The sequence below is a fragment of the Charadrius vociferus genome, unplaced genomic scaffold (assembly GCF_000708025.1).
Source record: "Charadrius vociferus isolate BGI_N301 unplaced genomic scaffold, ASM70802v2 scaffold15, whole genome shotgun sequence".
NCBI classification, from domain to species: Eukaryota; Metazoa; Chordata; class Aves; order Charadriiformes; family Charadriidae; genus Charadrius; species Charadrius vociferus.
In genome coordinates this window covers 342,815-368,020 of record NW_009650064.1, presented here as the reverse complement: position 1 = coordinate 368,020, position 25,206 = coordinate 342,815, and the positions used below count along the sequence as shown (strand labels likewise).

General features: G+C 35.8%; 1 protein-coding gene across 1 annotated transcript in view; it reads right to left on the bottom strand.

Annotated features, from left to right (window-relative positions):
- Positions 1-239: 239 nt before the first annotated feature.
- EIF3E (eukaryotic translation initiation factor 3, subunit E) overlaps positions 240-25,206 on the bottom strand; it is a 25,455-nt gene continuing 488 nt past the window's right edge. The window contains exons 2-13 of the mRNA XM_009891799.1: positions 23,760-23,874; positions 20,584-20,701; positions 16,624-16,666; positions 16,081-16,185; positions 13,932-14,057; positions 12,297-12,421; positions 11,077-11,203; positions 8,591-8,692; positions 7,474-7,583; positions 1,908-2,010; positions 1,531-1,665; positions 240-409 (exon numbers count right to left, since the gene is read on the bottom strand). Of these exons, the coding sequence (XP_009890101.1) occupies positions 371-409; positions 1,531-1,665; positions 1,908-2,010; positions 7,474-7,583; positions 8,591-8,692; positions 11,077-11,203; positions 12,297-12,421; positions 13,932-14,057; positions 16,081-16,185; positions 16,624-16,666; positions 20,584-20,701; positions 23,760-23,874 (1,248 nt within the window). The 3' untranslated portion in view covers positions 240-370. The remainder of the gene's footprint in view (positions 410-1,530; positions 1,666-1,907; positions 2,011-7,473; positions 7,584-8,590; positions 8,693-11,076; positions 11,204-12,296; positions 12,422-13,931; positions 14,058-16,080; positions 16,186-16,623; positions 16,667-20,583; positions 20,702-23,759; positions 23,875-25,206) is intronic.

Sequence of the window (25,206 nt, the reverse complement as noted above, 5' to 3'; positions counted from 1 at the left end):
GTTTGTTTGTACCATCCACTTCAGGTTTTGTGTGTGATGTTTGCAATAAGTAATAAATAACTATAATTCCCCAATTCCAAACTCAGACAGCTCTGAGAGCAACAGCATCCTTTGGTACAAATCTAACAGAATTAACATTTTAGATTTTGCAAACTGTGATCCAAAATGTTTCAGACCACCATTATGCTAAAAAGCCCCTGTACAACATAGTATCTAACTACTTAAGTTAGAGATGCACAGACTGTTAAAATTAGCCAATTTTATTCAAATACTGTTAGATGGAACACATAATTACCTTTTCTCAAGAAAGTTACATATTTATGTGCTTTATAGTCAAATGAAAACTGGATTTCCCCCCCCCAGAAGTATTTCAATAGAAGCCAGAGTCTTGCGTAGCCCAGTTAGGTGCCTAAAAAAAAAATAAAAAAGGTTTAATAGAAAAGAATTTAATATATTATCTGTTGGTTACTGAAACTTATGATAAATGATTTAAAAAAATTTATAATACTAATACATGGTTATGAAGTGGGAGTATTGTTAATTAGTGAAGGATAGCCTCTAAGTTTAAAAGCAAGCATTGATTTAACAGAAATACATGCTGTAATTAAGTTGCACGTCCTAAGTCCCCCAAGCTAGTAGTTTCACAAATGAAAAGTTCTCAAAGATCCAAACAAATATAAAAATAATTTGGCAGCTACATTCCCACACCCCCACCCAAAGCATCACGTAAGTTTCACACAACTTCCCTCTAACAGAATAAACTAATGCTCCACTGCTTGTCCAGCTTCCATCAATATCTCAGCAAAGCAGTGAGGAAGCCCAATAAGACTTTTAATATTTTCTAAGTTTTTTAATGTGTGGCTTTGTGTTTTTTCTGTTTTAAGTATGTATGGGTGGGTCCTTAGTGGACCTCAGGGTCATTCACCTTACACTGCTGTTCTCTCCCACAAAGCTTCCCATATTGTATGGTGGAGAGAAGCAAAACCAGATGATCATGCCAGTTTCTTTAATTTTCACTAGTTCTACTTAAACCTCTGGCTGACCCACCTATATTCTCTAGTACTACATGAAAAGGGTTTAGCAGTTAGGGTTTTGTACAACTCCGCTTTCATGTTTCAGTCTTCAGCATCATTCACTCTCCTCACAATACTATATATACCCCTATAGATACTTTTTTCAAGTGGGTTGTACTTGAAAATTAATACAACTACTTCAGTAAATGTCACCCTTCAAAACCAGTCCTTTTCAGGGGGTGAAGGAGACTGAAGGAAGCAGAGAATCAAATGATGACAGAAACACCTAGTTATGCAACAAAAAAGCATAATTAGTAATGAGGAGAGAGGCTAGACGAAAACAAAAACCACTGTCTAATGCTTAGCACAAGAGAACAAACCTTTTCCAATTTAATTCCTAGTGCAAGAACGGGCAATAGGTACATCTGATGAATTAAGGAACAGCTTAAGGATTATACTTAAATATATCTCACAAAAAAAGAGCACGATTTTAGAAAAAAAATTAACTGATACTAACCTCAGATCTACCACTCTGATTCAATTTCTTCTCAATGTTCATAGCCAACATTTGACTACGAAAAGACAGGCTTTTGGTCTTTTCAATCACTTGTTGATACGGTGAGACTGCATTATTGCCCATGACTACATGTCCCTAAACACAGGAAAGATATAGCAAATTTAACAATCACTCAGAATGCACATGATCCACTTTCAGAGCTGTCACAAATCATCTTACATACAGGATTAAAAAAGAATAAATGAAGTCCACTACACTTTACAGGCCAAGTAAAATAAAAAATCCAACAGATACTAGAATTTGCTGTTCTAAATAAGGTAAAAGAAACTTAATGAAAAATTCAACAAATTCACTTGCATACATCTGTACAGTCTTACCAGCTTTGAATCCAGTTTGGCATCTAGTCGTGCATTTCGAATTAGATTGACAATCCATCTTTCTGCTTCTTCAGGAGTCATATTTAGTTTATCTGCCAACATACTAAAAGATAACAGACAATCAAAAGGTGAAATAGAATCCCTCTGACATTGGTAAACATGACTAGGGACTACGGAATACAAGTTAAATCAACACAAAATTTGACACAGCCCAAGACTTGTTTTCAATAAATACCACATATACAGGAAGCATAGTTTCATTTGACTGAAAGCATACACAAACACACTCCTGCACACCTCCCACTACCACTGCTGCTTTACACTAGGACATTGTCAGTAAGGAATTCCTGTCCTGAAAATATACACTTAGTGATTCTGAACTACATCTTGCACTTAAATCCTGACCTGCACAATTTTTATATATTGCTGTTAAACTTTGCCTATATGAACATTCTTTGGAAAATTGTCAATCTCACCACAACATAAAACAGCAACCATCATTATAAAGAGAACAACTGAATGCTTCTATTCTTACTTAAATTCAGCCAGCAGTCACAAAAGTTTAGACTAATTAATTCAGGAAAGTGTCTCTCAATAGCTCATTTAGCAATAAACTTCCCCCTGAAGTTTCTGGAACAAGAGCCAGGAGACAGAGTCTGGTATAGAAGATGTGGCAGATACACTATGTTCAAGCCTCTTGCAATTTCAAGGAGGGATGGTGGGGGAGGACAGAAAAAGAAAAATTCTTAATGAAACATGTATTCTTGTCCAGGAATAATTCCTTCTGATCATGTTTCCTGTGGCGATCCAGCCAACTCCTTTAGCTTCCTGCTGGCAGTTGGCTCATACAGGACATTTGTAACGCTCACTCTTCCATCAGCTTTCAGACTACAGTAACAAACATGAGGTAAGGACAACAGACATGACCAAAAAGCCAGCTGGTTACGCCGAGTTGCACAAGAGATAAATTTCACACCATTTTACAGCTTAAACATATTTTTCTCCACCTGAAGGAGCGACTTTCCTCTTGACAATTACTAGTGTCAAGCAAATTCTTTATAATATATCAATTACCTCATGTACCTAGCTAGATTATCTACATAGTCCTCTTTATATAGTCTTCTCTCCTATATGTTCTTGATCTATGACCCTTCTCCCAACTATAAGAGTAGATTCCACTTTTTGTAAGACGAACATGAAGTGAGGTAAACAGAAAAAAGCCCCAAAGTAACTTAAAATACTGGACTTGAACTCACTGCAGTGAAACGTAAACAGGCAACAAAGCATATGGAGTTTGGCAAAGCAAGGGGAAGTAAATTCCAACCACAGTTGCTGCTGTTCCACTAGAACTGTTCATCTGTGGTTGAATTAGCAATTGTAGAGTTAAAGCAGATAAAAGATACCAGGTATGTGAATTTTTGTGGAATTATGAGTCATCTAGGCAGAATAAGACAGGTATTTCCACAGGAAAAAGCAACAAATTGCTTTAATACCTTTGAATCAATGATGTTAAGCACCTGATTTGAAATTAAAGACAGTTCAAACTGAAAGAACATGGGGTGGGGTTTATGTCTGTTAGGGGAATTCTTGTATTTCTCTTTTAGAAGCATCAATAGGATTTACATAAAATAACTCCTCCAGATGACCACAAGAACGGCTACCACCACTACACTAGGGATTAAGCAACCTACCCCTGGGATTTAAGCATGGAACCTCTATCCTTGGAGAGAGTCAAGAAGCAACTAGACAAGGCTTTAAGTAGCATAATGGAATATTGCAGTGGGTCCTGCTCAGAGTTTTAACTAGGTGCACAGGATTGAACCAGATGACTTCCTGCTTTAGCAGGGGAGTTGGACTAGATGATCTCTAGAGGTCCCTTCCAACTCTGAAGATTCCGATTCTGTGACTTCCAGAGGTCCCTTCCAACCTACAGCATCTTTTTGCTTAATCTAAAGTCCCTGTGTACTTGGAGGGGAAGAGGGCACAGATTTCTAGAGTCATTCCAAGCCAGAAGCTTTTTTTAAATTAAAACATGTTATATCAACAGACATACAGCATATATGCAGCTACAGGACAGAAATACCACACCTCTGTACAGGTATTTTCCTGCACATAAGTTTGAAAAACTTAGAAATTGCAGAATGATGGTGACAGGGTAAAAAGGGATATAAAAACCTGTTTTATCTCAACTTCTGGCTTTGAGATTTACATGGATTTAAAATTTTATTATAGAATAAGCAAAGTTATCAAGTAAAATCTATCTTTTAGTGAAATAAAGATATCTGTATTAAAAACCTAAAATTTTATCACACTGACACAAAAGATAAACTTATTTCAGCATTTGGGGCAACTTGGGACAATTCCATTTTAAGGTCTCCTTGCAGGCTACACTGAAGCAGACAGCACAACCCAAAGTGACTGGATGTACAACATGGAGGAAGTACTTGCCTTGTAAGGCAACACGTAGGGCCAAAAAAGCACTCTCCATCCTTCCAGAGCAAACGCACTGAAGATCTATCCTGATTACAATTATGTAACACTGTTCTCCTATTGCACTGTTAAAATAGGAATCTAATACTCTCAAGAGATGCAAGCTACAGGGTAGCCCCCACACGTTTAGCAGTTCAAATAGTGACACATTCAGATTTACAAATACATATTAACACATTTAATACTAAGGAAAGGGAGCAAGAAAAGTTGTATTTTAGATTACCACTGTTTATAAAGATTCCTACTATAATCCACTAAAAATTAATGAATTATAATGAAGTAATTTTATTACTACTTAAGGAATACTGTCTACCATTTCAAGTTACAGGTGATTTCAATGGGTAGTTTCAAAAGTAGTTCTTCAGATTATTTCTGTCCCTCTGTTTTATAAGGAGATTCACTTATTTGGGTCATGCTAGGGCAAATGTTATTTAAGTTTTCCTTTGGTTAAAATGAAAGTTTACTGAATTCCACACATCTTTATCTAAACAAAGCTTATCTTGTACTGCACACAGAAGAATATATAGAAAAGAATGAAGCATATTCAGCTCTTCAATTAAGTATAGGCATATCAAACTAACCAAAACCACATTCTGAATTAATTTAATCTATTATTCCCTATTAAACACAGTATTTCAAACAGTAAACAAATTGCAGGATGATTTGAGATGTGTAATTTTTAAATTACAACTGATAAAGCAACCATGTCCTTTGGGAGTACATCAGCTGCCTAGCAGATGTAAGTAGTTAAAAAAATAAAATTAAATGAGCCATCTATTTTCCATTTAACATAAGGAATAGCAGATTTCCCACTAATTGTTTTCAAATTTGTTCCAAGTAGTTAAACAGTACTTATCAAGCACTGCGGTACAACCAACTAGTTTTCAAATCCCGGAATAGCAGTGGAAATCACTTGTGGACAAAGAAATGCAAGAACTATGCCTCAAATGTTTAATTAAAGGCATTTTGACTGGCTAAGTTCTTCAAAAACAAGTATGAAATGCACTAAAAAAAAAATATTCATGCACCCCACTTAATAAGCCCAAATCTAATGACTGTTACAGCTTGCACAGAAATTTAAGTTTTATGCCTATCCTTTAAAACACAATGACCTACTGAAAAGAATCTAATTACTAATGATTGATTCCACATGCAATTACCTGAAGTCATACACAGTAAGAATATCCATGTCAATCTGAAATATGTCTCAACTCAAAGTTTATTACTTACCTCAGAACACACCATAATGCTTATAAAAATAGAGACACTACTACCTATATTTATGAATCACACATAACAAGGAGAGCCAACTACAATGTTTTCTATCATACTTGAAGGTGAAATACCACATATGGCACAAAAATATGAACTGTAAAATGAGTGGTAAAATACTAAATAAATGACAGCCACCTACCATAAGCCTTGATTTATTAAATAAGGCTTGCCATTTTTACTGTAATGAATCACTAGTATGCTACCCACAGTTTATCATTATCTTTTGAGAGACTTGAAGCATACGTGAGATACAACCTCCAGACTCCCTGCTCAGAGAAAGAGACTTCTTGGACATCTAGTCTTTAGTTAAAAAAGCTTAAACATCTAGTTTCATTGAAAACTTGTGCTTGAATACATGCAGTAGTAACAGTACTAAAAATTGTTTATAGGAAATAGCAAGACACTATGGAGTTTTATATTCCCCAAACTCATTCATAAGAGAACTTAATTTACATTTTTTCTTCCAAATACTTATTCAAAACCCCTTCATCCTTAAATGTGCAATACTCTGCTTAAAATGATTTTAGATAAAGTATTAGCCTCCTTATAAAAACAAACATAAGTATGGAAGTTTTGTTCACAGCATCTAGTTCAGTTTACTATTATGACTATGTTTAGAACACAATACACCACAGCTGATTAAAATGCTCCAATTCACTGTTTACTTTTTACATTGCACTCATCAACTATTTTAAACTGATACAGAAGATAAAAGTAATTTTTCAAATGCATTGAAGACAGATGTGTCACACAGTAAAGAAAGATTAGAAGAATCTTTGTCCTTTCTCCAGCTACACTTATCCATGAATAAAGTAATCCTTTCAATAAGCTTGCAAAACTCTAAGACAATTTTCTCTCAAGTCTTTCTTTTGAAATCAAGCACCGTTAAATCGCTTCCTCAGAGGACCAGACACACATTTGCTCTGGATGCAAGCTGGTAATGAGACTCCACTGAACTTGATCGATTTAACAGCTTTGGTTTCTGCTGTCTCAAGGATCTCCACACTGTTCTTTACCATTGAGATTTTTATAGCATTCAGAGTTTTTCACTTCACTTTTTTTCCTTTTTAATTTAAGGGATGTGGAAATATGGGGAATGGGGGCAAAGGCCAAGTGGAAAGGGTTCTCAAGCATGCATAACATCTTCCTGCTTAGTTTCTACAATAGAGGCATCAGAGCTGATCCATTTGAAAATTCTGCTTTTACAAAATTAAGAGTAAAAATTCTTGCTAATAAGAACATCATTTTCTTGCAGCCAGATCACTCACTTCATGCCACTGGGAATAAGATCTATTATTTTCTATTTAATTTATGAAAAAGGCAACACAGTTCTAAATATTCAAAGAACATACCTATAAGACCTATATAAACACACCTATGGGTATCTGTATCTACCAAATATAAATCAATTTAAGCAACTGCTGTATTTATTTAATATCACCACTGTATTAATTCATGTGGAATTGAGCTCCAAATTAAGCCACATGGACTCAGGTGACACTGGGTATGAAAGTTACCATTAAATCCAGTAGAGATCTAACGACATCACGAGAAAGGCTTTAGCTTGAAAGCACTGTTTATTTGGGGAGCTGGGGTTGGTAGAGAGAAGTTGTTTTAAAATTAACCACAAGAATTCAACCTTAATATAGGATAATTGTAATTTAAGTATATCATATTAGCACTATAAAACTAGGAAGACAACTCTCCAATGACTGAATATTGTACCACTAGAGTTTACACTGTTTGTCAAACTGTCATCCACGACTGATTTTTCTCAACTGCTATATTAAGAAGTTCTTACCCAATGCTGATACATTGATGGATGCGACAAAAAGTCTCAAATATAAAGAGACGGGCATTCTCAATGAAGTCCTCAAGGCATGCCACTAAGAAGAAATCATTCACAAGCACCTGCAAGTGTAACAAAAAAAAGGAGACACTGAGAACAAACATAGAAGTAGTAGTTTACTGGTAGACACTGTGAATAAGCAAGATCAGTGAACAGTCCACCTAAAAACAATTCTTGGTGTGTTCCAAGATGTGGAGAAAGAGCTACAGACTTAACAGAAGTTTCCACTGTTCTGCAGCTTGCTCAATTAAAATCACATGCTAACATGATCACTAAAGTCTGACTCAAGAACAGAACAAGGTCTACTGCTGTCCCAATTCTATCAAAGATTCCTCCAACACAAAATTTAACTCCTCCCTCATATTGTAAGATTCTTCTCTCACTTTGCAATTTGATCAGCATTCTCCTTACCATGCAAACCAGCTTACTTACTAGTGCAAGCATGCCTATAAAGCTCATATTACAGGACCACCAGCTCTATGCATTGAAGATGATTATAAGCCTTCTGATTTACCCCATTAGGTGACTAATAGTAATAAAAGGAAAGCCAAACCAGAGGCTGTAAGAATTGGTACTAATGTCCAGCTATTAGAAATACTAACTTTTACACTAGTCAATCCAAGTGTTAGGTATCTTTAACTGTTCATAGCAGATTAACTTCCAAGAATACGTATTTCACCATCCTAATGTTATTTCACATTACTTTTCACCATTACAATTCCAGGATGCAGCATCTTCCACAACAAAAGACAAATCCAAGCTTTTCTTCAAGCACTTTTCAAACACTAATGGAAAAGCTGAAACTCAGCCAAATGCATGATTACCTATTCACTTCTGCTTAAACGTAATTTTAAAGCTGTATCCTGAGCAGTAAGTCTTGTTTAAATGTTACAAAATGAGTTGTCAAAAAAACAAACCTAAAACACCCCACAACACACACAAAAAAAAGATCCATGACTCAAAGCACCATTGCCAAAGTTTCCTGATGAATCAAACACCACTTCAAACAAGTTAGCTGGCCATTGTGAATTTCAGAGAACTTTAAAGGAAGACAAATCATAAAACTTACTGTTTCACACTCTCTCAGCTTCTTCTGTGCACCATCAAAATCAAAATTAACATATAAGCATTCCACAAACTCTGTGATAGGGTCCCTGTATGTGTAGGACTCCTGTCAAAAATTAGGAACAACATTAGAAATCAAGGCCACAAGATCATTTAAGTATTCCTTATATTCTTCAATCAAAATCTAATACTGGCAAGTCCCTATAACATCTTAAATAAAATATTAACTCAAACTTCCCAATTCCTCTTATAAACGCTGAATAAATGTGCTCCTTTCTCCCCCAATAGTATGGTTACAACCAGAAGCGCAGTTTCACCTCCAGCATTTAGTACTGTAGTCTTTGGGTTAGAGAAGTGTCCAAGACTAGAGCTGGTTCTGTATCAAACCTCCAAATTTCTTAAAATACAGTAGAAAAAAATATTCTTCATAAATTCTCATTTCAAAGACTAGTCCAACACCAAATCCTTTATACTTCAAGCTGAATGATCACTCAATTTACACTGACAATATAGCTAACAAATATATATTGTGTTTGAATTTATTTTGGCATTACAGGAATTACTCAACTTTAACTACAAGGCAGGAACATCATTTTATCTATATGCACCTGTGTAAATTAAGAGATCATATCATCATAGAATGGTTTAGGTTGGAAAGGACCTTGAAGATCATCAAGTTCCAACCCCCCTGCCATAGGCAGGGACACCTCCCACTAGACCAGGTTGCCCAAGGCCACGTCCAGCCTGGCCTTGAACACCTCCAGGGATGGGGACTCAACAACCTCTCTGGGCAACCTGTGCCAGTGCCTTACAACCCTCAAAGTGAAAAACTTCTTCCTAATGTTTAATCTAAACCTGCCCTCTTCCAGTTTAAAGCCATTCTCCCTCGTCCTGTCACTACATGCCCTAGTGAAACGTCCTTCCCCAGCTCTCCTGTAGGCCCCCTTTAGGTACTGGAAGGCCCCAATAAGATCTCCCCGGAGCCTTCTCTTCTCCAGGCTGAACAGCCCAAACTCTCTCAGCCTCTCCTCATAGGAGAGAGATAATTAAACATCCTCTGATGTCTGCAATGCATATTTTAAGACAGTTTAAGTCAATATCTGCCAGTATCTACTTTAGCATACAAAAAGATCAGTAGATTAAGGGAATTACTAAGAGAGGGGTTTTTTTTCTGGATCAAAGTTATTTTTCCTTCCCCAAAAAACTGCATTTACCATCTCATGATTTACATTTGAAATTCAGTTTTACAGGTAAAGATGGTTTGGTTTTTTTTTAAACACCAAAATTGTACTCGTTAACCACATAATTAAAATCCAGTATGTAAAACAGACTTGGATGGATCACCTTTTAAATTTAGTAGAGATGAACAACAAACCACCCACCTATCAGTGAAATACTTGCAAAGGCATTGCAAGTATCAGCAACCTGATTGCTAGTAGAGCAATCAGCCTACCATATGACAGCTGACCAATCACTTCACTCAGTGCTTTGTTTTTCCTATGTAGACAAGTCACTAGTTATCCTGTCTGAACTGCTTTCAAAACTGTGAAACTTCTACCACTTCATGATTTAACATAATGAACCGGAGTAGAAAAGTACCAAGAAATCAATCTTTTATCAAGTATTTCAAACTCAAAGCCAGACTTGGTATTTTCAAAAGGAACACCCTAGTGTTCATACTAATTGCATAATATAAAACCAACACAAAAAAGCTGTAAAATGTTACTTTAGTTCAAATATTAAAAGTTCATATTACATTAGAAGTCCAACATTAAAATCAGGTTTTAGCTTAAGATAAAAGATGAGTCTGAACACTTCAACTAGTTTACAGCTTCTCATGTTACTTTTGTGAACACTAATGTTTAAAGAGATAAAGATATCATAGTTCATTATTCACAGTACGTTATTATCATTAAATGTGTTTAAAGCATGATGGTTTGTATTCAAGTTGCATACTGACTTCAGGTAAAAATCTTTGCCATAACTCCCTTGATTAGTATCAAGCACAATTCTTTTACTGTGTCCTTTACTCTTGTCCATGTCTACATCCTCATGTAACTGTGACAACAGAAGCACTTTCAAGAAAATGCACATGAACACAAAACTATGCACGCAGTTCAGTGGTTTTGAAATGCAAACAAGATCCCTTATTCATACAACAATTCCTTGTAGGAATGGCTGAAAAAGAATCAGATCCAAAGCCACATCACATATATCGCTGAAATTTTCTGCATTTAATCATACAGAAAGAAAAGCAAAATTGAGTGCATATTCTATTTTACTCATTGCTTGTTGACCTGAGAGGTGGAAAAGAATATTGTCCTCTGACTGACATGCATTTTACTCACACTGGGAAAATTAGTTCCATGACAGAAAGTGAGCACCAAAATACATAAGTAGAAATCCTAAACAAGGTATATTTGTTAGAACAAAGTTACTATGAACTCTCAGTAAAAAAGGACAGAAAATATCAGCTATTTCAGTCCTTACCTGCTGAATAACTTTAACCAGATCTTTCAGCACTTGTCTACGTTTTCGAACATCCTTATTTGTTATCACCGCAGTAGTCAGATATCTGAGGATATGCGGGCACATTGTCTGAATTGCATTGAGATACCTAGAAAGAAAAAACACAGATAAAGGTCAGATAATGCAATTTTGCATCAAAACAGCATTCATGATAAATAGCTTATGCATCTTTGATGCAATAAAATACCAGGGCTTATGGGGGACCATTTATATAAATATAGAAGGATGATTTACTTTTGTCAACTTGTGATCATCTTTTTCAGATAGGGAGAGGAGAGAGGTGAGCAAGAGGAAGAGAAGGCAGCAGTGCACGAGAGCGAGAAGAAAAGGGGCCAGCACTGCAAAAGAACAGTCCATATGCTAAGTTCAGGCCAACACCAGCCTAAGCTGTCACCTACACTGATTTCACAAGAGGGGTTTGCATGGACACACAGAACCACAGGAAACCCTTTTTCATATTGTCACCCTTGCCTGCAACTTTCCCGCTCAACTCTCCAATAAATTAGCCCATATTTACAAATGAGAAATATAAATTAAAATTAAAAACAAACCAACACATATACTACGAAACAAAAAGGAGGCAAAAAAAGCCCACTACAAATTACTAGTCTGGGATCATCATTCAAAAATTCAATTGTTTTTCTTTAGTACTATCCTCCTATTCTAATACATTGCCTCCAACCAGGTACTAGGAGCGCAAAACTTGTAACTAATTTCTCACTGTTAAGCTGCTCTGGACTCCTAGATCTACAGAGGAGAAGTCAGCCCTCTCACAAATGGCTACAGTGTTTCAATTTTCATTTTTATCCTCAGATTTTGCTCAAGAATCATTCTTAAATAGGTTTTGTAAAATCAAAATAGAACAATACCTTCCCCTCCAGCCCTAAAAGATGTAGTATGGGTTGGTAATCTAGCAAAACCAGTTATTCCATCCCTGCTAAGCACCAGAAAGAAGAGCCAGTTCATCCTACTTCACTACCTCTTCTCCTTGAAGGATCAAAGAGAATCATGAAGAAAAGCAGTTCATGCACAAAAAAGGTTTGGAAAAAAATATTAAAGAGTTAATATCATTAAAACTTCTGAAACAGCCTCATGCTCTGGGCTAATAAACAGTCGACAAGTTTGCGTATTCATCATCTGCCTTCATTTTGATTTAAAGACTCCAACATAATACAACTTACTGTGGTTGATAGAGAAAAAGGTCAATGATATTGTCTCTCCCTTTAGGATGATTAAAAAACACGAACAAAGACCAGTGGATGAGCCATGTTCTTTGCTGAAGAGACTGCAGCGGTGAGCTGACAGACTAAAAGAATACATAACATTGATTAAAGTCAAATACAACACAAAGTTTACATGAATACTAATGCATGGAAATCTGTAGGCATCAAAAATTTGTGATTTTCCACTAGTTCCTTCTAGCTGTTACCACTCTCAGGCTGAGTTTGACCTCCAGCTTTTTAACCTATAATCTCTGTTATAACTTTCAGCAGATTTGTCTTTAACAGAGAAGTTTTCCAACATTATATTCGAAGCTGCCAAGATGTGTATTCTCTTATGGCAAGAGCATAGATTTTAGTTCTCCAAAGACCACCATACCAACATAAGTTATTACTTCCCTTTTTAATCCTGAATTTTGTTTCTTGTATTCCCTCTTCAGATGTGATCTGAAGAACTACTTGGCTTCTCTAGCTATTTAGTTTTTGTTCCTCTCTAAAGCCCCACCAGAGGTTTTTTTGCCATATGCTTAGACAATGATGAAACACCATCATCACTTTCAGCCAAGAAAGAATGTAACTATCTTTATTTGTACATTATCAGCTGGTTTAAATGAAGATTCAGGTTTAACTATCTGTATTGCTCCAAATTTCAGCAGTACTTCAAACAGATTGCAAAGCAACATGTTCAGAATGAATTGACATAGCAAGTAATAACCACAGAGTATAACAACTAACTACTGTGATTCTATCTAAAAAAAAATATTGGAGTCAAATAAGTCAAATTTAACAGTTTGTTATAAACATAGGTTCAGAAAGATGAGAAAATCAGAGAATAAGATTTGTTAACATTAGTTCTCTTCCGCATTGACAAGGAACAATTCTGGGTGGGGAAAAAAACCCAACCTACAACAAAACACAACACCAAGCACCTTTTCAAGATTCTGGTTCAGGAGAGTAAAAGGACATTTCAGACATGGCCATTGAAGGCCCATGAACAGAGACAAAGACTGAGAGGTCCTTAATCACTTCAATTGCTCTGAGTTAGTACTGCAGCCCCACTCCTTCCCTTCATGTTCTTGCTGCTCGTTTTAACTCAGGAGCTGGTGAGGAAGTTGAATTGGCTGAAAAATATTTCCAAAAACAAGCTGTCTTGCATTTTCTGTCAAAAATGTTATTTTCACGTAATAAGAGTATACTTTAGTTACACGCATTTTATTCTCTACAGAAAATGAAAACCTGAACAATTATCTGAAATTTAAGCAGCAATTTCACACAATGATACCTTGCTCTCAGACTTGTTTATTAGAAATGCCTTAAAAGGTCTCGCACACAATGATACCTTGCTCTCAGACTTATTAGAAATGCCTTAAAAGGTCTCAGCTACATTTTCAAATGTGACAAGAGGGAAGCGAGTAATTTGAAAAAGGTAGCTTCACTATTTCTTCACAAGCACCCTTTGACTTCCCCACTACCATTAAGAAAGTATCTAGTGAAAAGGTGGTAAACTACTCCTAGACTGCAAGTGCCTCATAATAAAGCTTGAATACTAAGACCCCTAACTTCTCACTTTACTAAGATGACCCAGATTTTACTTACATTATTATCTATTGTCTCCTTTAGTCTTGTGAGATCTTCCATGGCTGCATCCCAATTCTGCATCAGAATTTCAGATGCCAGTTTTCCCCACAGGGAACTCAAAGCATTTCTGTCTGTTGCGGGAACCTATTTTCAACAACAGCACAAAGTCATATGCTTAGTATGTTTTAAGTTATTATTGACTTCAAAAAATAATAAAAACATTTTCTGGCAGTATTTTTAATTTACAAGATATCAAATTTGCATGGTCTAACCTTTCCAAATGAAGTACTTTTTTAGAAAAAGAAATTTAGGTACAGAATTAAAAAATGAGTATGGCTTCTGAAGTAGAAACTAGAAAATCCTGTCACAGTAAGACAAAGCTCCACACTGCTGCAGTTTAAGTTAAAAAAAACAGTAAATGAAATTGCTGAGCACTAGACAACAGTAGTTCCAGATTTATTTCTTTTTTTAAACACCATATAAAAATGCTTCTAAACTACTAAAACAAGGTTATTAAAGCTGGATCCTAAGGAATTCATGACAATAAGTAACCACCTTAAAAAAGCTAGTATTCAAAGTTCTTTCTACTAATGCCATGCGAATAAGCATACTTCTTACAGAAATGTCCAGTAAAACTGCAGCTTTGTAGTAGCGAATCTGTTTCCTGGAAGGGTAGTCCTAAGGTCAAGCTGTGTTAGTTTTACACAGGAATGAATTATACTAGGTCATTCACAGTGTCAAATTCTGTTCTCAGATCAGTTACAATAGTTCTTTCATAGATTATGTTTCATCACACAGAACTTCAAACAAATCTTCTCCCATCAGAATTAGTAACAAAAGTCCTATACCAAGCTATTACCAGCACAAAAACAGCACTTCACTTTTTGAAATTAGTTATTTGACATAAAAGAAAATAATGCTAAGCCCAGAATTAAAGCACTAAGAATTAAGGACAGCTGCTCACAAACCTACATAAGTAACCTCTATCTCCCCTCTCAGCACACGGCATGTACCTATAACACTGAAAGTCATACAGAAGAACCCAGCTTTATCATCAACATACAGACTAAGATTTTACCTCATTCCTACTTTACACCCTATTCTGATTAAAGATATTTCTCCCAATTTTGCTCCTTTAATTATAGTCAATTACAGGAATTATTGTTATTTACTCTAGCAGCATTTCAGAAAGTTTAGGATATTTTTAGATGAGGCTAGAAATTAGACAGCAAGAAACAAACCTCAAGCTAACAGCCACTACATAGTTTCAGCAACTCTAAATATCTGTGAGATACTCAGTTTAGAAGTCATTTTCTTTCAGGCAACAAAGGTTCCAATTTGGCAGATACTTTTAGATGAGGAGGTTCACCCAAACTGCGCTGGTTCCAAATGACGTAATGACAGTTAGCTATTCACAATAACTGCCTTTAGATACTGCAGCTGTTCTAGCTACAGTATCTGGATTTTCAAGCAGTTACCTTAAATTTTCATTTATTATTAGTAAAATGGCACATTCACTGGCCACCAACAATAAATTTACTGTGTTGAGATTTTAACAAGACACTGAATCTTCATTCTCAAAATTCACTCCCACCATTAACAAATGATATGAATTACAACATGAAAAGTTACTTCAGAGACAATGGATCTGGTTCTACAATTCTTATTTAAACTGTTTACATTTCTTGGGCAGATGACACTCTTAAATCCACCACAAAATTCAAGAGAAGACAAATGAGAGTTCAGATAAGAAGCTGGCAGTTCACCATTACCACCAATTACATTCAATCCACCTGCAAGCTCTTCACTACTGTTGATAACATCTGTGTACAAAACCAAGTACTCTTTTTGCTGGTTTACCCTTTTTCCAGGGTACATTTATAGTGAGGAAAGAAGTATTCCATAATTAAATGTTACCACAAGACCTACAAATTTAAAGGACAGTTCTGAATTCAGCATGACAATAACAGAATTGCTGGACCATACTCAGTAATTATAATTAACAACTACTTTCAATTTTCTTTATGTGCCCAGTAATAGCCTCAAAAAACCCTCAAAAGTACTGTATTTTAAGAATTAATACAGACAACTTACTGGTCTAATTATTTCACTAAAAAACCCAAACGAGCCACAAAAAGCCCAAAATGAACAGACACCCAAAACTTACCAGAACCCTGAAGAAGTAGAGATATTCTGCAGCCCCTGAGTAATTACCACATTCATACTGGAATTTTGCATACCTGTAGAGTGTATCTAAGTACTCCTGCCTAAACTGAAAAGGAATAAAAAAGGTTTTTTCACTATGAAAAATGCTGTTAGAAGCCAATTTCAATAGTAAAGTAACCTTTGAAGTCTTTAAGTTCTTTGAAAGACATTGTACACAACAAAACTATTATAGTAATTCAAGCCATGGAATTCAAGATTATACCAATATTGGAAAAAGGTGAAAATCTGTATTATAAAGTAAAGCACATCTTAGTTACAAGGATGCAACTAACATTAAACCTCAGCTTTATTTATATTTGTATAAAAATTAAAATTTCAAAGGCATTCTAATAAAACATGTTAGCATTAGGAATTCTGCCTAGTAGATACCTTTAGACAGCCCAAAATGCTAGACCATAATTGCTCAGAGCTGCTGGCTCTGGGGGAGGTTGTATGGAGATACTCAGAACTAAATTCAAAGTGATGCAAGAATTAAACCACTTACGCCATGCTTCTCAGCTAAATAGTCAAAGAGCATCCGACCGTCCCTATAACAAAAAGATAAAACCTGTTTTTACAAAACAAACTGATTGTCACCATACAAAACAATCTTTAGCTGTTAAGAATAAAATACACAAATAGAGTACAAATTTAAATTATACTCCTCCACTTGTTGTGCAAAAGCAACTGCAGAAATAGTGAGCCAACTATTCCTAAAGTGTTATGAATAAGGTTCAAAATCTTAAAATTATAATAATTTTAAATAAAGAATGCAACCTGCAACAATAGAGTTAAAGGATGAGACGTTGTTTTGAATTTGATAGCATCCTCAGCTTTCAGTATGAAAGTTAAATTCTGACTTAAGAGCTCTTCCCACTGTCATGTTCCAATTCCACAGCAGTTACTCTTGCCAAGCAGTTTGAATTTAACAGGAGACAGGAAAAAAAAAAGGCAAAGACTAAAGTAAAATATAATTAGAAAGAAAACTTATCCCACTGTTAACACTGGGACACAGTGGTTAGCAAGAATACCTCTACCACAGCAAATGCATGCAGAATGCGAAACTATAAAAAACAATCATACTCAGTAAGTTCTAAACATCTAATTCACACATGATCACATTTCTGAAGCTTTTTTTATTCAACATGAATAATAAAAGGACAAACAGTATAATCTAGATCAAAGGAATATTCAAGCCTCCAGTAGGCAAGCATGAAATTATCTACCACCAGTAAGCCTCACATTAATGACCACAAGACTTTTCATACCTATTTTTAAACAATAGTTAACTTAGTGAATAATTTTTTATCCAGTCTCTGCAATGGATCTTGATCAGCTCTGAGAATGAAATTTTAGCACACCAGTTTTTGAATGGAAATCTTATTGCATTGAAACTCTGTTACAATCATCTGGCAATAAGAACCACAGTTGCATTCACATACATAGTTGAATTTATATTCATAAATGAAAGAAAAATATTTTCAATTTGGCACTTTGATTGTATGGACTGCCTTTCTACTATACAGAAAGAATTAATAACATTTTTTCTGTTCTCCAGCACCCCACCCCCCGGGCATGCTCCTATACCTGTAGCTACCCCCCACTTCATCTCTTCTGCACCTTCACACTTCAATCAATCATGTGGTAAAGACAACTTGGACAATTAATGTAACTATCATATTTGATAGAACATGTATCCAAGATTTAACTCAGGAGAGCATCAAGCTATAAATTCCTCTTCAGACAAAGACACAGTAAAAACATACACAGGGGAAAACTTCCCCATTTATTCCAAAATCAACTGATTGCAAACCTGTAAATCTGATTAGAACTTATGATGTAAGGTTCTACAGGGAAATGGCACATTGCCAAGGTAGCCAAGAATAACAATCCCCAGTAATACTTGTGAAAGCAATAAAATATTATCTCACAGCTTTCTTCCAGTGGAACATACTTCAAGGATGAGGAATACTGACTACTGCTCTATAATTTTAGTCTATGTCCTCCAACAGCTGCATAGAAAAAAGTGAAATGTTTCGGTTTATTCTTTAAGAAACTTCCACTTGCAAAGTCTCCTTTACACATCATCTTCTACAGTTTCCAAGACTTTCTTGCAAAGTCTCCTTTACACATCATCTACAGTTTCCAAGACTTCGACATTCTAAACGTCCCTATCATGAATCAATATCTAAAACATTGATAACATGCAGCTCTAAATTTGATACAGATTCCAAGTCACCAGCAGAAAGTCACAAAAGTCAAAGTATCACAAGTTGCTTTTTAGTATCTAAAGCACACTACTTGGGTCTAGACAGATTGACAACTTTAAGCCTGATTCTCCCCATTACTGTGTAACTCCAACAACCTGGATTAGAACTTCTGCTGAGCCAATAACCAAAAACAGTGTTTCTGAGCTGCAGTTTTCAGACATTTTAAAAACAAAAATGATGTACAAGTTCTGAAACAAAACTTGCTGCATATGAGTAGTAAGCCTAATACTTTATGACATTAGGCAAGTTATATTCCATGCATTTTTTTTATTTTATCTCTCACTTCACAACAGGGTGTTTCTGATTTGGAATGAGTACTACTGACCAACTTCTATGAATCAGAAGTCAAGTAACAGAATACATTTCCCCAAAAATGCTAGTACTTAGAACAGCAACTAGGCGACTTCTTTCTAGGGCAAGTATTATTATAAAAACTAGCCAAGATATTTATATATGGATCAGAAGGTCAATTAGATTTGACTAGAGTTGTGGAAGTATCAGGAAGTCTTACCTTTAAAGTTAAGATAGTCCCAGTTAGTAACTTCACAGCAGTTAACTAATGGCAACTGGTTCCTTCACTTTCAAAGCTATACTTCCAAAAGCTTTCGAGTGGCTTCTGGCTTTGAATAACCCCCAAGTCATAAGCAAACATAATTCCTTTTCTTAATATAATTGTCTGACAAATATCCATGCTGAAATCATATAAAGGTGGTTTACTTATGCTAACAATGCTTTTTACAGTAGAAGCTTAAGTACATTCTGGTGATATCAGAACAGAAAATAGAAGATTTTCTGGAGGGCTGGAAAGCTAATAGATTTCATGATTTCTACTGACATCTTGTTTCATGCATGCATTGAGACCCAATGCACTGCACCTCACCACTTCTGCACTGACCAAGTTCTAAATTAGACTACAACAAATTCTGAAAACAATGTATAGAGTGGAGAAAGCATAGGCCAAATGGGTTGATTACATTTATCAGCAAGTTGGGCAAAGAGGGTAAAGGAAAAAAGGATGATAATCTGCACTTGAAACAAGGAGTAACATCTAATGAAGTTCCTTCCCCTTCAGGGAGCCATTTTGTTCGGGAGCAATCCCCCTGAAGAAAGGCACACCTCATCAAAAAGATTTCTGCAGACTAGAAAAAAGGGTTTGGACATTCAATGTTTTCGCAAGAAAGTTCCAGAAGCAATGTCAGTCTTCCATATCAGTAGACACAAAGCGTGCCAACAATAAATCCAAGTACAGGCTTCACCTTCAATTTCAAGTCCAGCTTGACTTGACTAGGTGCTCTATCTGATGATGTATGCTCTTTTTGAAATCTTAGAGCAGGTAAGGCTGAAGAAGGTATCTATTTAATTTTCCAGAGTTGGTTAGACACATTTATAACAGTAATGACAACGATCCCTACGTAAAGACAACAAGCAGCAACTTACACTAAACGACCTACCCACACCTCTGTTGAAGTTGCACCATTACTTCCTCAATGACTACAGCACCCAATTCAGTCTTAAACACACTCTCACAGTCCTTAGATGTATGGACACACTCATTCTACTTTAATTACTCCCATGAACAAAGTGAGAAGAAATTGGATACATCTTAAAAAGTTTATTATGGGCACTATCTTACACCAGGAAGTTGGACAGTTCAGGGGGTAGGGGAGGGTAAGCACGGGACTCCTGAAAGAAATGTCCTATGAGGCTGAAAAGATGCTTATCCACCAGGCCTCTCAGAATAAGAGAGACAGCACTCCATAACCGTCTGTGGAAGGTAAAAGAGTGAGAAAGGGCTGATGGCCTACTAGAAAACAGAATCTGAATTGTTTCAGCCCACATTTCCCCTCAAAAAACCCTAAATCACCCCTCTCAAAACAAACAAAAAAGCTCCCCTCCTCACCCCCCAAAAACAAATCTCAGCTGTGATTTCACTGCTCTGAATGATGACTGTCACTTGTCTCAAGTTGATTCATGAACATTAAGAACAGAGATGCCTTATGCACAGCAGGTAAAAGCACTGAAAAAAGTAAATTGTGTCCAGCAATTTCAATTATCTGACCACAAGCACTCCTTAAATATTGGCTAGAAATAAAAATGCCTTTCTTTGCAGTTGCTACACAGAGAGCATTCCTAATCCCTAATCAATGCCTAAGAGGTACCCACACGCCACCCTGAGAAATTATGTTAGAAATTACCTGGTGGACTGCATTTGCCTGGTAGTCTCTGGATCCTCGAACATCTTGACAATAGGTTCAGTTTCAGCTTGAAGCTGCTTCAGCTGTGCAACAACAGTTGTTCTCTTCTCACGCAAAGCTAAACACACAAAGATTTTAATGTAATACCTTAAGTTTTTACAGAAACCAACCTCAATTACATGGCACTGACAGCACATTTGAGCACGTCTCCCCAATTCCTACCTCGCTTGTCCTCTCAGTCAAGTCACAAAACCAGAGGTATCTAACAATCATTAACTTAATAAAAAGCTTCTAACATCTGGTTCCTTTCCTCCTGTGTGGAGTTCTAACCAAAACAATAAAAAGTAGATATAGGTGGAGTAGTCTGTATTAGACAAGGTATCTTCAGGCTTCTGCTAAGGCAGAAAAAAAAAAACTTAAGCAAAGCAAGTTCACTTATTCCAAATAAACTTGGAAAAAGTAAGAAGTGCTATGATACCAATAAGATTAATTTTCCTCTAACTGACCAGGTTGTGAAAGCACATTTTCAGAACACTTAACTGAAAATTGACAGGAAGAATTTAAAGCAGCTCAATACACAAGATTATGATTTGGAACACTATGCATGTTTAATTAGAACATTAAACCTTTTACAAAAAATAGTCAGGAAATAAAACTAACAGCTTTAGGATGATTATTTTACAGACCCAAACTTCCTCACCAAGTGCTTCCAATGCAATAAAATGAACCCTTAAATAAAACTCAGAACAACCTATGTGCTTAAAAAAAAAGACTAAAAAAACCCCAGTGGCACCCCAAGACTGGCTATATGAGCCAGAAACACATGGGATCAGAGAAACCAAGACCAAATCCCAGAAGAGAACAGTATGCAGGAAGCCGTGAAAGTGAGCCACACACCAGGGCACTCAATGCCACAGTGAACCTATTAGACATTCCTTTTGTGATTTGACCACTTATGTTTGTAAAGGAGGTTCAAAGTGGACAACACCATAATGGTGAACCAGCCTAAACCTAAGAATGACTTGCCTGATAGAAAGTGTTCCAATAAGGAGAAGTTATCTCCAACTTCAGATGAATCTCGAGATTGTAAAAGAGGAAGGGGAAAACAGATGAAAGAAAAACCGCTTAGTTGACTTACTAAGAGTACGAAAATGTTTTCCTGTGACATCTCCTGGCTGTGTAATTGTAAGTTGATCTCATGGAAGACAAGACAAAAGCAACTATAAATCGTGCAGAGACATTTCTAATTATAATAGTGTAAGTGAACTTAGCTTTGAGTACTTAAAACAGTGAGGTCTTAAAAAAAAAATCAGTGTAAAATTTTAATGAAACCAGCAATTCCATGAATAAAAGTAACTTGTCTGCACATACATTCTGTTAAGTGTTGATGCATGAAGATGACACATAGCAGAAGTCTCAGAGTAAGTTAAGACTTTTTCATAGAAAGTTGTAGAAGCAAGCACCCTGAACAACTGACTCCCCATGAAAGTATTACATCTGCTTAAGTTAATTTTACACTGTGGAATAAAAGCCAGAGATCAAAAAACAGTAAGTCATCATATTAAAAAAAATCCTGCCAAACTGATGACAAAATCTTGAGAGATGTTTGAAAAAAGAATAAGAAAATCATTACAAGTGTGGAAATTCTTGGACTATATGAAGGCAGAGGTTTCGCAGTGACCACATTCATTCAACTTCCTTGCAGCTATGACCTTATGAAATTATACACTTAGCAACATGCTTAAATAAGTGGCTGTAATCAGAATATTAAAAATATTAGACAAGTTACTTTGTGAAAGTATGCTAGGATTGCTATTTCTTGTGCTGTTTACTACTTTAGCATTTTACTACTTATTTACTACTGATACAGTAATAGCCATCTTTAACAGTTTAGAAAGGCTAGACCAAGGAAAGAGGAAAACCTATTCAGCTTTGATATTTTTACAACCCTGAGATGGCCTGACTTTTTTAATCAGTACAACTGATAAGTAACCTAAAGGTGAAGCTATCATTACAACTGTTTTTTAGATTACAAAAGGGAAAACCTCTGGTTCTCATTATTTATTATTAGTCCCAAACATCACTGCATATACATGCATGAAAAACTACATCTAATACTAGCATATCAGATTTGATCAAAACATTGACATCCAATGTCTATAAGTCTATCAGTTCTCTTCATGTATTTCCAAACAGGCTAACTGCCAACACTGCCACTTAAAGAGCCTTGGAAGAGCAAGACACAGAGGCAGAAGAACAGCTGGATCTTACACCTGACAAAAGCACCTGAGTCTCTATCTCCCAAGCTGTAAGCAACACAAACTGTAGTCCTACCAGTTTAGAAAAACGTGAGGAATTCCACAAAATGAAAAAAAAGATTAAGAAATAGGAAGAAAGTGTATATTCAAAGACTAGGGTCAGAAGGGAAAAAAACCCAACTCCACACCAACAAACAAAACCCCATAAAAAAAAGAAACAGGATAAACATCCAAAGCCAAAGAGCCATTAAGGATAGAAATTAAAGAAAGCAAGATATTATCATTTTCTCCCCCTTCCCAAATGCTCCTCAGGAAGATAGAAATTTAAGAAGTAAACAGGAAAGTTTCCAAAATCATGGAGAAGACAGCAAGAGATTAAATTTCATATTCATTATGATAATATTAACTATCATTAATTTTCTTCTAAAGAAACAGCAATTTATATGTTGACAGAATGAGGAAAACATGCATTTGCAAAAACACCTATCTCCTCAAGGTCTAAAAATCAGCCATGGATAGATGGATTAATGGAATTACTTACAATGGATATCTAGCCTTAATATACTGGATGCTTTAAAAAAGAAAGTTTAGTTACCCCAAATCATTGTGCAATAGCATTTAATTCGACAGATTAAAAATACAGGTATGGCCTAATAGAGTTGCATTTAAAGTGCTTGAAGTGACCAAGTCAGCATTGAAATACTTCGGATGTCACTCAAAGACTAAGCTTCTGATAGACCAACAAATTCAAACTTCCCAGGATTCAGGGATTCTACCTCTTTCAGTATTGCACATCCTTTCATTAAGGCCAAAGTTAAACAGTACTCTAGTTTTTGAATGCAACAAGCAAATTGCCACTAGCAGTAGTTCAGTCAGAAAGGCTGCAAATCAAATTTTACTTGTAAATGAGCTGCTTACCATGTGGAATTTCATCAGAATAAAGATTTTTGTACACATCCATAGCAAAATCCACCATGTTGGTATCACTAAGGAGATCCAGTTTTCCTTGGAGTAGCTCTTTTTCATTGTATATCTGAAACAGGAATTAACAGATTTATTTGAATACAACTAAATAGTTTACAATTCATATTATGTAGTTACCTTTATGGCACAGTTTATTTATGGATATTTGTCCAATTAAATCGTTTTAAACATCAAATCTCACAGCTTTGCAACATCTCACAGTTCTGTCATTTAGTGTGCTCACTATACAGCCTCTCTACACTTCCGGTCTTGGCAAGACATCAGCAACTTCCTGCTATTTATGAATGTAGGAACTTGAAAGACTGGTTAGAAGACAAGCAACATTTTAGATTACTATTTCTTTAACAGGAATAGTAATTCCTTTTACAATTCATGGGAAAAAATCCAACATGAAAAATCTCTGAAAACTATATATATAAACATGTATATATTATAACCTTGGTCAGATTTCTCTAAGTAGTGAATACTTTCCACAAAACAACACACTGAACAGTGCAGACTAGTCAAATAATTTAAAGTGTTTCTCAGAAGAGATACACAAGATCAATCTTACAATTTAATTGTAGCCCAGATTAATCTAAAATATGTTGTTAGGTCTATAGCATAAGAGCAAATTTAGTTTACCTTGTGTAATTAGATGATTCTTTTAAACTTGTCAAATTATTTTTTCACGTTCCTAACCCATAATTTAGCTATGAGTTGTAAACTGCTGTTAGGTCTTCGAGATATAGGTGGGGGCCTAAACGAGGCTACACCTCAAAAACACATTTGCACGATGGCTGTATTACAATTCACCACACCACATTTATGGACATCTCAGATACAGAACTTGCAAAGTTTTAATTTTACACTGAACATCATGTTGTTCAAGATTAACACTACAAAAATAACTTTGTTTCATTAACTTGAGCTGATTTACAAATGCCAAAATACTAAAAACGCCTGCAGGATGATAGCCATCACGCAGAGTCCATACACTAGACATGAAAACTGGTTAGGTCAAGTTGTCTCAATGTATACAAGCTTAATTGGTTGCTTTTAAAGCCTAAAATAATGCCTATTTTAAATTCAAGGTTTATGTAATTTTATACATTTTGGTTCCATTTCAAAATGGATCAGATGAGTGCTTCAGATACTTTAGACTGATGGGTTTATTTTAAAGTATCTTCAGCATTAGCGGGTTCTCTGCAGTAATATATTTGAAAATTTTAAAAGACCAACAACGGCCAGCATTAGAATGGACTTACACTGGGTTTAAACACAAATTCGTCGTGACAACGGTTTAAAATTGAAGCTGATGAGCACCACTCTCTACACTGAGGCAACCCCACGGCGGGGGGCCAGTACGCCCGACAGCGGCGGCAGGCGAGACGCAGAGCTA